The sequence below is a fragment of the Mytilus californianus genome, unplaced genomic scaffold (genome assembly GCF_021869535.1).
Source record: "Mytilus californianus isolate M0D057914Y unplaced genomic scaffold, xbMytCali1.0.p SCAF_10, whole genome shotgun sequence".
In the NCBI taxonomy this organism is placed as follows: Eukaryota; Metazoa; Mollusca; class Bivalvia; order Mytilida; family Mytilidae; genus Mytilus; species Mytilus californianus.
This window is the reverse complement of record NW_026262582.1, coordinates 61,974,978-61,989,688: the sequence shown is the minus strand read 5'-3', so window position 1 is coordinate 61,989,688 and position 14,711 is coordinate 61,974,978. Positions and strand designations below refer to the sequence as shown.

At 32.2% G+C, this 14,711-nt stretch overlaps 1 protein-coding gene across 1 annotated transcript in view; it reads left to right on the top strand.

Annotated features, from left to right (window-relative positions):
- The first annotated feature begins 435 nt into the window (after nucleotides 1–435).
- The window catches only part of LOC127719123 (atrial natriuretic peptide receptor 1-like), a 39,491-nt gene continuing 25,215 nt past the window's right edge, over nucleotides 436–14,711 (top strand). Inside the window, exons 1-6 of the mRNA XM_052225147.1 lie at nucleotides 436–469; nucleotides 8,037–8,183; nucleotides 8,801–8,972; nucleotides 11,265–11,414; nucleotides 12,281–12,404; nucleotides 13,348–13,416. Of these exons, the coding sequence (XP_052081107.1) occupies nucleotides 436–469; nucleotides 8,037–8,183; nucleotides 8,801–8,972; nucleotides 11,265–11,414; nucleotides 12,281–12,404; nucleotides 13,348–13,416 (696 nt within the window). The remainder of the gene's footprint in view (nucleotides 470–8,036; nucleotides 8,184–8,800; nucleotides 8,973–11,264; nucleotides 11,415–12,280; nucleotides 12,405–13,347; nucleotides 13,417–14,711) is intronic.

The window sequence follows — 14,711 nt, the reverse complement described above, 5'->3', positions numbered from 1 at the left end:
TTAATCGGTACTTTTGACCATTATTCTCTATTCTGTAAACCCAATCCAGACTCACTAATATTGATTAATGAAAAACATGATATGATCTGGACTGTTGTACTGAAATGTCAGTTGTGATGTCACTATGACGACAAAACATGTTGAAATGGAATATTTGGCTTAATATTGTCATCTTGCACATATGATTTTGGTAGAATAGGTTATGATTCATGGCCTTATCTATCTAAACACATGTTTACCGACATTAGTATCTGTAAGGTTTTATACGACATCTTTTAGCTTAAATATCATTTTGGGGATGTTTTGGAATAAAAAGTTAAAGCAAGAAGTTTAAGTCAAAAGGCAAATAGTTGTCACACAAAATGTAAAAAATATAAATATCGATATCTAACAAACTTGTTTTATGTAAACATCTGAATTTTTTTTATTATAAGAATGGGTGAAGAGACTTTACTCTTAAAAATCCCTGGTAAGTTTAAAAACTAAACATTTCAAGGTTAAAAGAAGTTTATTTGTGAAAAACTCAACAACTGCTTGCATTTATGATAACTGTATTGTATATTGACGATAATGTTACCTACAATTTCATTTCAAGATAATAAGTTTCTTTACAAACTTAAAATTATAATAAATTATTAATTATTTTCAGAATTGTCGTTTGTTCGGATAAGAGACAAAAATATAAAAATAATAAAAGTCAAGACATTCTCTTTATAATCAAGTTTGTTAAATATTCTTTCGGAATAAATCTTGGTGACTTAATGACAAATTATTTTGTTAAAGATTTCAAGAGCTGTCACTCCAAGTTAAGAATTTCTAAAAATGAGAAATTATTCTTTAACATGTTTAAAGAGGAAAGAAATGGTTCAAAGGAGATTACCCATTAGATCAGTTATATGTGTGTACTTACATGAGCAACACAACGAGTGCTACATGTGAAGCAGGATCTACTTACCTTTCTGGAGCACCTGAGATCACCTCCGGTTTTTATTGACGTTCATGTTGCTGTCTTTAGTTTTCTATGTTGTGTTTACTATACTGTTGTTTGTCTTTTGGTTACTTTTCATTTTTTGGCATGGCGTTGTCAGTTTTTCAACTTATGAGTTTGAATGTCCCTTTAATATCATTTGGCCTCTCTCTTATGTTTTTTTGAAAGTGAATTACAACAATACGTTTAAAGCATTCATGTGCAACAAAATAAAAAAAATAGTTTTTGCCGATGATATATTATTAAAAATGATTGACACAAACGTTCCAGTTTTAATAGTGATGAACATGAACCTGGGTCTACCTCCTTTAAACAATAAAAAATTAAAACACATTATAAACTCCATGCGTCCAAAGCGCTTTTCTGGATTTACCTTCATCAATACCGCTTAAAGCCAAATATTTGAAAGTCAAGGATTTGTAAGTACCGAAATAAGTGAAGAGAAATGTGACCAAAAGGGACCTACAATAATAGCCAAACTAATCTAAGGTCAACTCTGCGTGAGGGAGTTGAAACCTTGGTTTCTTAATAAATTCTAGATTTATAAACGGATATTTAAAGAAATTTTTGTTATAAATCATGTCAGTTCCAAACAACTGGATACTGAGCTGATGATACCCTCAGGGACCTCGGGGACTAATGGTGCACCAGCAGTGGTATCGACCCAGTGCTTTAACAAAATGAAATAACACTATATAAAAGTTTTATGCATCCAAAGCGTTTTTTTTTCTGGATTAACCTTCATCAGGAACGCTCAAAACCAAATATTTGATTCCCAAAAAATGTTTCGTGGATATGTTTCAATGAAACTTTCATCAAATTTTTGCTTCAGAGTTGAACGTGTTGGCGATAGTTGCTGGGTCTCTGGTTGGTATGGTTGTTTTTATATTGCTTGTTGTGCTTTTTGGATACAGGTGAGTGAATTATACAATAATTATTTCATTTGTATCTTAGTATTTATGAGACGATGAAAGATTAAAAAATCAATGTTATATGTTTTTAATCAACTGACTTTTCAACAAAAAAAGTGAATATTAAAAAACACTACAAGATCTATGTTTTTTTTAAATTTATTTGGGTGTCTGTCTCATCGACATATATCACACTGGCCTTTTATTCATAGCAGCACAATAAAAACCAGAAAGTTTTGTTTAATCAAAAAAGAAATAATAGACTAATTGAACTGAATAGTAAAAGTAAGATATACACAGTCCGAGTACATTATCGCAACTTATAAAAATTAACTGTCATATCATTACATTTTATTTAGTGATGACGCATAGCAGTAGAGATAGGGTCAGTTATAACCCCTTTTCAGAACTGTCTGAATATTCTGTCTTTACTATTTTTACAGTATATCTTTACAATGACATTTATCACTACTAGAAAGATATTGATGGATTTAAAAACTGAATCCTCACATTTTCCAAATTATTAGGAGTAGCAGTACCTCGCGTGACACAGTAGTTGTTAAACCGCCTTCCATTAGTTGCGCTATGGAATACTCTTTTCGCTCAGTTGGATGAGAGGTAGCGTACTTTGCCATGGGGTATCGGTTTCGAATCGCGCATTTTACAGTGGTAATTGTTCAAGGAAATCATTCTATTTTGTTATCTGCTTACATGTTGAGGATTACCCTTTCCCGAATTCAGATCAGTTAATGAATCGTTTTAATTTACAGAAAAATGAAAAAAGAAGCAGAGCTTAAAAGTAATTGGTGGAAAATCAAGTCTGGTGATGTCAAATTAAATAACAGTAAAAATAATAGCTATAGTAGTAGACGGAGTCGCCTTTCTATGCTAAAGGTAAATAACCAAGAAAAAGGAAGTTATCACGTTTGTTTCAGACTGTCATTTCTATAACAGACAATAATGATAGGTGGCATTGGTAACAAATTACCCGAATACAGTAGGGAAATCTAGCGACAAAAAAATAATCCCCGCTGCAAAACTTACAAACAACTATTCAATGTTTGACATGTTATCCGCTAGGATGTAATTGATAATAAGTTCGCGAGAAAACGTTCTTGTAATTAGTAATACTTAAAACAAACGAGTCTTCATACAAAAAACTCATCATATGCACAATAACCGTATGTCCATCCGATATATAAAAAAAATGTAATAGGGAACAGCTGGCTGTAGTTTAAGGCGACCATAGTTAACGGATGTTCAAATATCGTAAAGGAGTTACAGTAAGCGTAAAATCGGTTTTACCTATGCGAATAACGTTTTCATGTTCCAACTTCAATGTATTTTCCTTCATGCTGTATACCGTAATTAAGCAACAATAAACATGTATGGAGGAGTTAATTCACTAGGCAAATTCAGATGGCCACTATAAGGACATACACATTTAATACTTATACATCTAAAAGACCGCGGAGAAGGCCTCGGTGGCCGAGTGGTCTAAGTAGTTACTACTGTAATCACTAGCCAGTCAACACTGAGGTTGTGAGTTCGAACCCCGCTCGTGCGGGTGCACTCGACTCCAATCTTAATTGACTAGGATTGTCAGTTTTCCTATCGAAGATCGGTGGTTTTCTCCGGGCGCTCCGGCTTCCTCCACCAATATAAACTGGCCGCCACGAAATAGCCCAAAAGCGGTGCTTAAAAGTGGCGTTAAAACACCAAAAATCTACATCAAATCAAATCTAAAAGACCGCACATGTCTGTGCAAAAGTTTGATACGAATTTATATTACCATAACTGTTAAAACAGATAATATTTTTGTATAGATAAATATTATTTGTTTTTAATCTAAACAGACAACCTTTGGAGCATTAAATTCTCACAACGATAATATTATTTGATATTGAAAGTTACCCTAAAAATTAGTTGACCAATGTGATAAACTTTGATATAAAAAGAGGTACATGTAGATTTCGGTAAGTCATACAACTATAATATTAAGAAACTGGGTTTGGATTATGACAAATGTTAACAAATATCTGTGAAAATATCTGTATCCAAAATGTTTTACATGTTTATGATGCTATTGGTGTCACATTATTAACATTAGTGTACTGGTTGGCTAGACTATATTTTCTAATTCATAACTTTGCTATTTTACTCATTGTAGAGTACAGAAGACATTTACTCATATAAGGACACATTTGGTGCTTTTGTAGGAGATCATTGTGGGATGTACCAGGTAAAAGTAATGTTAGTTTAAATGTTTTGAAATAAATGACGTGTTATATCAAATGTATTTTCAGCTTAACCTGCCACTACTTGACGATGAAGTTGTTAGCTTCATTTGCGTAGGGTGACCGTGAGTAATCTATATGCATTTATTTGGTCACTGGTGGATAACTGTCAATATATCAATATGAAAATTAGAAGAAGTGGTATTATTACCAATAAGACAACTCTCCACTAGAGTTCAAAAGGAGTGGCCGTATTGCCTTCTGTATATGAGAAAAAGATCTCATACCGTATAGTCATATTCATCATGTCATATGAATTAATTCTGACAATAAAAGAATTAAGGAAAGAATACTTCCAATGGTAATCTCAAGATATGAGATGTATAATGATTACCAGTGGAACTATTCACAGAAACGAATGGGGGGGGAGGGTCTTTTGTTATGAATAAGAAAAACGGGTTAATGGAAAGACATTTCATCAATTATAGTTTATGTTTTTCTTCTTATTTGACAAGAAAAGTCATTTATTCCAATGCCCACAACCGGGTCCTCTTTTCCTTGATTGTGACATTAACGACTGCATATAGTAGTCGGAATAATACTTGCTATGAGAAACACGACGCGGTTTCTATTAGTTGAGTAGGAATAACGTACCTTTCCGGATCATTGGAGTTGTTCTGTCATTTTTGGAGTGGTTCGTGTTCCTAAATCCTTAGTATTCTGTGAAATGGACTGTTTTATCTTGTCGTCGCTTATTTTTTTTTACCATAGTGATGGCTATTTTATTCGACTGATGATTTATGATTGCCCTCTTGAATTTTCGATATACTTAGGCTTTTCTACCTAAGGAATAGATTACCATAGCTGTATTTGTCAAAACTTTTAGGAATTTTGGGTACTCAATGGTCTTCAACATTGTACTTTACTTGTCCTTTTTAACTTTTTGTTATTCGAGCGTTACTGATGAGTCTTTTGTAGACGAAATGCGCGTCTGGCGTACACAATTTCAATCCTGGTATCTGTGATGAGTTTATTTGGTATTATATTTATCTCTCTTTTCATCCAACATTCTGGATCTGTAAATACAAAACAAAGCAAAATCGATTCTGTCGAAAATTATCGATATTTTTTTACTTAATATTTGAATTTTTACAATTTCAGGGGAATGTTGTGTTTTTAAAGAGAACAAAGCTGACAAATCTAAACTTGAGCCGTGCCAAACTCGTCGAACTTAACCAGGTCAACATGATTTTTTTTGCATTTGGTTTCATTTCTATTTTAACAACACACAGGCAGATGAAAAATTTGTTTTTCAATACATTGAAGATGCATGTATCATTTTAATACCATAAGTTTTCTTTAGTATTAATTGATTTGTTATCATGCCTTGGCATTATCGTTGTGAGGTGAAGGCAATGAAAATTATAACACCGTCACGTTCTGAATATTTATCCCTACATTCTTTTTTTCCCTCATTATCATCGGATTGTACAGCATCAGAATATTATTCCATTTTCGAAACCAAACATGAGGTAAAGAGGAAGTTATATAAAAATGTATTTCATTCGCCAAGGAATGTGTTCAGTCATACAACCTTCCTGTTGGACAGTTAAAGCTTGACCAAGGTTTTGAATGTCGAGAGGGAAGATATGAAAGTTTGCCTAGCGTCTAAAAAGACGAGTTGCGACATATAGTTATAATTACAAATCCGTTTTAATTTATGTATATCCATTACGTGATTTTCAATCTGCCATTACGCTAGTATTGAATATGTTTGAAATTAGAACAAAAGGGTTAAAACAAAAATGTTAAAATAAATTAAAAAAATTTCTCAGCAATAACATTTCTTTATTTATTTTAGTTTTTTTTCCGTTCCAGATTAGAGATTTGACTTGTCCAAATCTGGTAAAGTTTATTGGTTTGTACCACTTTGAAAAGTGTATCTACAGAATCACAGAGTACAGCAGTAGAGGTAGTTTACAGGTATAACGTAAAGCACAATAAGTTGTAGCGGCCATTTTGAATGTCATATTAGACGGAACTCTCAAATGGTTTTAAGTATAAATAGATAGATGTCCAATAAACATCATTAATACACATTAACAACATAACAAAATAAAAAAAAATCAGTCATGCTCAAGACCAAATTTGGAAATCAGGAAATGTAAAACATATAAAAGGAAATAAAGCCAGAAAAGGGATGCCACAACTAGCTAAGATAAACTTGTTTACTGTGAGAATTACCAAAAAGTAGAATAACAAAAATACCGAACTCTAATGAAAACTCAAAACGGAAAGTCCCTTATCAAATGGTAAAATCAAAAGCTCAAACACATCAATCGAATGGAAAGCTACTGTCATATTTCTGACTTGGTACAGGCATTTCCTTATGTAGAAAATGGTGGATTAAACCTGGGTTGATAGCTAGCTAAACCTCTCACTTGTATGACAGTCGTATAAAATAACATTATATTGACATCATTGTGTGAACAAAACAAACAGACATAATAGGTAAAAATGTCAAAATACGGGTACGGCAGTCAACATTGTGATATAATCTTAATCACTATTAAAAAAAAAAAAAGACAAATATGCCTCCAAAGAAAAACAAAATGGCATATAGACAAAGCACATAAGCAAAAATGAAAGACAGGAATACAAAAAATGACCACAAAATTGCACAACTTTTTTGGAATTTTAGGTTTTTAATGTTCTTCAACTTTGTATTTAAGTCGGCCTTTAAACTGTTTTGAGCGTCACTGATGAGTCTTATGTTTAAGAAACACATCTGGAGTACTCAATATTAGAAGACATATATTTCATATAAAGCATATAAATTCATGGGTCTACTTACAACCTACATTTTTAATCGTTTGTATTAGCTCTGTCAATAGTAAGTATCGTTAGTATAAAAATAAATTCCAAATGGATGGTATACCTAAAACGTTTTCACAAAAACTTAAAACAAAAACAATAACTATACATGCTATACTAATTAAACGTTTGTTTTTAGGATATTGTCCAAAATGATTCAATCCATTTAGACTGGGACTTCAAAGCGGCATTGCTTACTGATCTTACTAATGTAAGTTAATAATAACTTTTCGTGCTTTCAGAAACATTCATAATTAATACATTATAATTTCCATATTTATTCGAGCATGTGAAATCACATTTAAAAAAAAATCAATATTTTATTTTTTGAATAGTTTGTTGGTGTTGCTGACTTGCATGACTTTTTTTCGATTCAATTGACCAATTTTGTTCGTTTGGATTTTTGATATAATCCAATAAATCATTCACTTTTAAATTTCAGGGAATGGCGTTTCTTCACGATTCCCTTTTTCTAGTTCATGGTCGACTGAACAGTGAACGATGTGTGATAGACAGTCGATTTGTCCTAAAGATCAACGGATATGGTTTGAATTTCATTCGTGGAGATGATCCCTTAAAATCAGTCAAGAATGAACCAGGTCTTTTATATGTATAAATATCATTATTGTAATTTTGACTAATTTGATTTAAATAGTCCGCCTGTTTTTGTAATAAAAAAAGTGTCTAAATGTGCAATAAGTACAACCATAAAATAAGTAGAAAAAGTAGTAGATTTTACACATCTGTTCGATATTTTTCCACCATTTCTAGCCATCACAGACGTTCCTGTAAAATATTGACGTCATAAGAGAAAATGTCGGACGCAACAATGCAGAAGTAAGTGTTGCATGACGTAAATAGTTCACGTTCTGCAGTTGTGTTATAACCATTATAATAAGAATAATAATCATGAAACTATAAAATATTTCTAGAATATTGTTCCTTAAAATCAATTAGCTCAGTTTATATAAAAAAGTAAATGACAAATGATATTTGCATTCAGAATAAAAATAAATTCCTTTGTAGAATATTTATGGTTTGCACCTGAAGTTTTAAGAGGGAAATGTAACGTGTCACAAGCAGCTGATGTTTATAGTTACTCAATTATCATGTTTGAGGTCCTCACGCGTATGGCGCCTTTTGAACTAGATCTGGATTTATTGACGGTTAAAGGTAAATTCTATTTACACGAATCAAAGTATAATTATTCAACACATACCCTAAGGATGTCCAACTGCTACATCGCCATCGCTTCTAACAACTCATTGAAATTTAATTGCCTAAAATAAGATCAATATAACTTTATTCTACATTAGTTTTCATTGATGTTATTTGAGTTAGAGTTGTTTCCCTTTGCCGCAATGTTGGAAGGCGATGCGCACAAGCTCTTCAAAAGTCATACAAATTCAACTATACTCACTGTTAGAAGTTTTATTTTCTGAACAATTTAATTTATTTAGGTCTTGTATAAATATATTTCATAACTATGGCCTAGATGGTGTCTTTCATCAGGCTTGCTCCAACCAAATGTTTAAATTTGGTCATTCAGATAAGAAAATCATCCAGTTGATTAGATTAACAAGATGCTCTTTATTTCAGCCAATTAATCAGTTACATATATAAGAACTTATTCTTATTGCTATCAAGTTTATATATTTAGCTTAACTTTCTTTTAGTTAAACCTAAGCATGCCTTCATTGGCGTTGTTTCGCGGAAAAGAGGCGGAAGAATGAATCAGTATCGAACACATCCCAATTATCACGTTTTTTGTAAATAATTCAATGTTTTAGAGATTGTTAGTAAGTTACAAGATGATGGACTACAACAACCGTTTCGCCCAACAATGCCTGGTGACACTGAAAAACCAACGATCATTGAGCTGATGAAGGAGTGCTGGGATGAATCTTTATCCAATAGACCAATATTCAAAGCGATAAAAAAACAACTGAAGGCACTAACTGGGTATGCTATATTCACCAAGTTTTTCCAAATTGCATTGATATCTAGGGCTCGGTATAGTTTTCTTTAAACGGATACTAGGTAATAATGTTATACCATCTTCTACGATTGACTTAATTATGAAGTTATAAAAGAAATGCGAAAGGTACCAAAGGGATAATGAAAAGTAGTAAGTCAAAAACGAAGTGACAACGCCATGCCAAAAAATGAAAAAAAAGACCAATCGACAAACATCAGTTTACACAACACAACATAGAAAAACAAAAGACTGAGCAACACGAAACCTACCAAAAATAAACCGAGGGTGATCTCAGTTGCTTCGGAAAGGTAAGAAATATAATCCATCAAAAGTTTTTTTTTATATCAAGTGGAGAAATTTCGTATCTCAATCGATACATGTAAAAAAAGATCTCTGATTTTCATGCCATCCTGTTTGTTCAATGAAGGAAAAATTGTACGTACATGTGTTATCAAAAATTAGCTATTCTTGTGTTTAATAAGAGTGAAATTAAAAGCATAAAAATGCAATGCTCGTTTTGTTATTTTTCTCCGTTAAAGAAATACGCTTGTATGTGTTAATTAAGACACAATGTTCCTGAAAGCATTTATTTTGGTGAATGTGTTACGTATTGTTCCTGGCATAATTTTTATAAAAATATAAAAAAAAAAAGATTTCCTTTATATTAACAAAAATAATGTTAACATTTTCATTGAACCTTCGTGCATCAGTTGAAACAGTTTTCCTTTTATTCATGAACATTTAAGGTATTCTGTATCTTTTCATTTCAAAGTCTGATTTGTTAGAAAAAGAGAGGCGAAAGATACCAAAGGGACATTCAAACTCATGAATCGAAAATAAACTGACAACGCCATGACTAAAAAGAAAAAAGACAAACTGAAAAACAACAGTACACAAAACACAACATAGAAAACTAAAGATTGAGCAACACGAACCCCACCAAAAACTGGCGGTGATCTCAGGTGCTCCGGAAGGGTAAACAGATCCTGCTCCACATGTGGCACCCGTCGTGTGCTCATGTTAGTACATACCCGGCTATTAGTCTAATTCGGAAGTTTACATTCGGGGAAAAGGTGACAGGATTGTAGTTACGATATTTGGAACATATCCGCTATCATCTGTGAAATGGATATTCCATAACGGCCAACCAACTCGTGATGGCGTCCGTAAAATTTACGAAGGGATGATTTCAACTTCACCATTTGGAACTCTTGGTTTAATAGCTTCCTTGTGAGCAGCAAACCCTCTATCAAGGAAATCATGATAGGAAATACAAGCCCTGGAATATCGTATCAACTGGGATATATATACTCCGTATACAGGCGCTGCTCGAATGTTGCTAAATAGAAATGGAAAGTTCACAATTGGGAAGCCGAAATCATCACTTTTGTCGTAAAGTTTTGTTTTCAACCGACCCTCATTGTCAATTTCTAGTCAAGATATGAGGGAGACGTTACTGTATCTGTTGTATCCTTTATTTCAAGTTCGATGGGATAGATGCGTTAGAATTAACTAAACATGTACATTTCGAGAGACGGATTTATAAAAGTTTTTTTCAAATCTTGTTTCCGAATTCCCTTTTTGACTACTTATAAAATTGCACTATTATGCTGTTATAATTTTTAATAATAAATACTTTTTAAACTAAACATCTACACTGATGAACAACAATTATTTGGAGTCCTCACTGTGTAATTACAAATGTTGCAATTATAGGTATCATGATTATTCCCAAGTAGGTATTTTCTTTATAATGTTAAAGTTGAAAGACAATCTTGCAAAAAGAGAACACCATACACTCCAACAATAAAACAAGCGGGATTTTCATTCAAATGAAAAATAAAAAGTCTCTATTTACAGCAACAACAAATCATTTAGAGGAATAAGAAAAGTGAATGAATCAAATCTATAACCAGCAAAAATAACACAACGCATAAGAAAGTTTAACTCCATTTATTTCGCATTTTCTCTCCCGTCCAGTCGTATCAAAATTATAACGTGAAAAAGACATATTTTAATTATATTGATGAAAAATCTTGCTTGCATGTCCTCTATGAACTAAAAAGAATAAGTAAGAATATTGTCTAATTTTTTATAAAGTATTGATAAGCTTTTGTCAGGGATTTCAATTCGCATAAACGTTTCCTTCTGCCTAACTTGTACATTCCATGAACTATTATTTTCAATTGAAAGTAATAACATGAATGGCCCTACAGTTTAACTCTTTCTGAAGATGTGACTGCTTACCTGGTTTCATTCTTAATTCAATATTGTAGAATTTCAAGCAGCCATAACATATTGGATTCGCTTCTCAGACGTATGGAGCAGTATGCTAATAATCTTGAAGATTTGGTCAGTCAACGAACAGATGCATTAATTGAAGAAAAGAGAAAATCAGAAGCATTATTAGATCAAGTTTTACCGAGGTTTGTGTCCATGAATTTGATCTCGAAACCGTTTGTGTAGCCCTGTCAAACGTTTACCAAGTGTAGACTTCGTTAGATTTTAGACCCAGTGTTCTTGAAAAAACGTTATTACATGATACAGGATTTAATCTAATACACAATATGCTGATTATCTCCTGCTTGCAATGCAATATACGGGTATTTTTGTCACCCTATTTGCTATATCTGTTAGAACAAAACAGATAACAAAGAGTTCAAGATATGTGAACATTTATTTCTCATCGGTGTAGCTCGAAGTACAATATATGAATTCTGAAAATATTGATAATAAAAGAACAAGAAACCAAAATAGAATACAAATGACGCTAAAACAAGACAAAGAATACCAGTTAGAATATTCCAAATAAGTGTGTGACATACACTAATGCAACAGTTTTTTTTACGGAAATAAAACGGACATAAAACATGTTAAAAAGGTAAATAAAAAATTCTATTTACTGATAACCCACCACACTGCACTGACTGACGATGTTTTTATATATCAGCATATCTGAGGACTTAAACATCTCTGCAGTCTATTGTAGCTTCCAAAAACTTATAAGAACACGTTTTTGATATTTGGAAATAATTTTGTAATATATATTTGTATGGTAAATTCAACATTAACTAAGATAAGGAGATTATAATTGCCTATATGCATCCTTTAAATACGTAAAAACGAAGGCAATATTTATTCATCTAAAGAAAAAGATTTCTGCTCGTTACTTATTTCAACGCAAACTTAATATCAGAGAATCCGTTTGGAATACGTAAACTGCCAAAGAATAAATGGAGTTGAACGATACAAATGAGAAGACAATAAAATTTACCGCGATATTTTTTTTAAGGAGTGTAGCTACAAAGTTAAAAAATGGTCTTCCTGTCGATCCAGAAGCATACCAGTGTGTAACTATATACTTCAGTGATATTGTTGGATTCACAGCCATATCGGCTAAGAGTAGTGCCATAGAGGCAAGTAAATCTATTGATTTGTAATCATACTAATCATTATTTTTTCACAATATCCTGAAATATTTTATATCATGAAATCCTTGATGTCTTATCACTGTTCCAAACATAGAAATTGAGCTTGAAGATACCACAGACAATTGTGTATTTTCAAAAATTCTGCAATCGTTATCAGCATCTTCTATAAAAATTGATATTCGAGGATATTGCTCACCTTAACTTTTATTGTAATGTCATAATCACAACTAAAACTTTGCAAAATGGTGTATTCTTTCATTTTTTTATTTGGTTGCAGTATTCAACCAACAGCTTTGGTTACCTTACAAATATTTCCGTAGTAGCGAACAAACTTTACTCTGCTTTTGCAATTATTTTCCGCCTTTAATTTCCTTCAGCTGTCAAAACTAGCGCTAACATATTCATGATATTGGTAGCTCTCCTGTGCATGTTTTTTTAACGTGTATTTTACTTTTAAGACATGTGATGTATATAGGTAAGGAGATAATTTGGTATATAACACCGGTTTCCCCAACATTTTCGTTTGCCTGAACCAAGCCGGGCTATCTGAATCAAGTGTTTTTCCTTGTTGTCTTATTTTGTTTGTACTGTCCAATATGTTTGGAAATTCCTGTTGTCTTTTTAATGTATTATTTTCACATATACTAGATCCAGGTAACTAGTTATTATATCAGTAACTTTGGTTATACACCACTATATTGTTTCCAAAATAAAAGCCCGGAGTTATGAAAACTGTTAGGATATTAAAATTGAAATATGGTGAAATAAAAAAGGAACTTCAATTAGACTTCAAACAAAATTCCTCCAATATCACTTTTCTACTGATAAAGGTTAAGTTTTTATAGTTCCCTTGCGAACGTTTTCATAGACCAAAATCGTCCCTTGCGAAATATCAACGTTACATTATATTATATGTTTTCTTTGTCAGGTTGTTGATCTTTTGAATGATTTATACACCATGTTTGATGCCATTATTGACATATTCGATGTGTATAAGGTATGTATGATTAAATATAGTTTCCAAAAATAAAATTCAGGGTAAACTATCAAAACACGCCATGCATCAGATTTTAGATGATTAAAAAGCGTTAGTTAATCAACATATTTTAACGAGGGGATTTACAGCAATATACAGACACAATTCTCATATGATTTGCATATCTACAAATACTTGAATCGGATTGGTCTGTTGGAATTTCTCCCCTTGTGTTACACTTCGATAGACCATGTTGCCTAAACTACTTTCATAACCTTATAATATATTCATGCGCGATACACATTGCATTGGATCTAGGGGTTCCAACCAAATTGAGATTGAAAAACAAAGACATAACATGTATTTCTATTATAATTCATAACAAAAAAGAAATAATGCATTGAAGGTTGAAAAAAATATAATATTTAAATAAATAAAATTCCGCGAAATTTCATGAATAACCTTGGCTTATTAACGTCATGGCAAAACATGACGTCATACGAATAAAAACTGAGGTAGGTGTTTATTCATTTTAGAACATCTATGGGTTTTAGAAAGTCAATATGGTGGCTAACTCCTTAGTTACGACAAGTCAATTGTGCATTTGACGATAAATAGTAGCCACTAAACAAAAAATTAAATTAAAAATTGAAAATGTTTTGGTTAAGAATTATAAGGATTTAACATATTTTTCTAGAGGTTATTGATGTCTTTTATTCAGTTTGCGAGTTAATCGCCCCCGTTTACACATCAATAACCTCTAGAAAAAATGTGTTAAATCCTATAAGGTTTTATATTTTTCCATTCGAAGCTTATAGATATACCATGCAGATTCGTTTTTCGATACGAACACCAATATGAGAAGTAAAGACAAAATACAAAAATAAAAGACACATATGTGAAAAAAACACTTCAATTTCATTCTAAAATTAAGTGTTTAATAAAAAGAAATTGTGTCAAAGCATGTACATATATGATACCAGAGATGTAAAAATAAACAGAGTGGTCGAAATTCAAAAATCCCAATAGGAATCATTCACGACTTTTCACGCGTGGCGGCGCTGCGGTTCCATAAGTGGTTACTTGAACGCTTCAATCACGTAAAACGCTTGCATCTGTATTTACAACGTAAACAATGGCATCCGATGATTACATTACCTGGTATGTTCCAGAACTAACGTTACGTGGAGCTGTCACAAGAGAAAGAAATATAGATCTTATAGAAAGGTAAACGATGTATTTTAAAAAATATTGAGATTTCTTCTATTATAAGCGGAAACGCCGCTACAGTACATGGCCAAAAAGATTTCGTCACC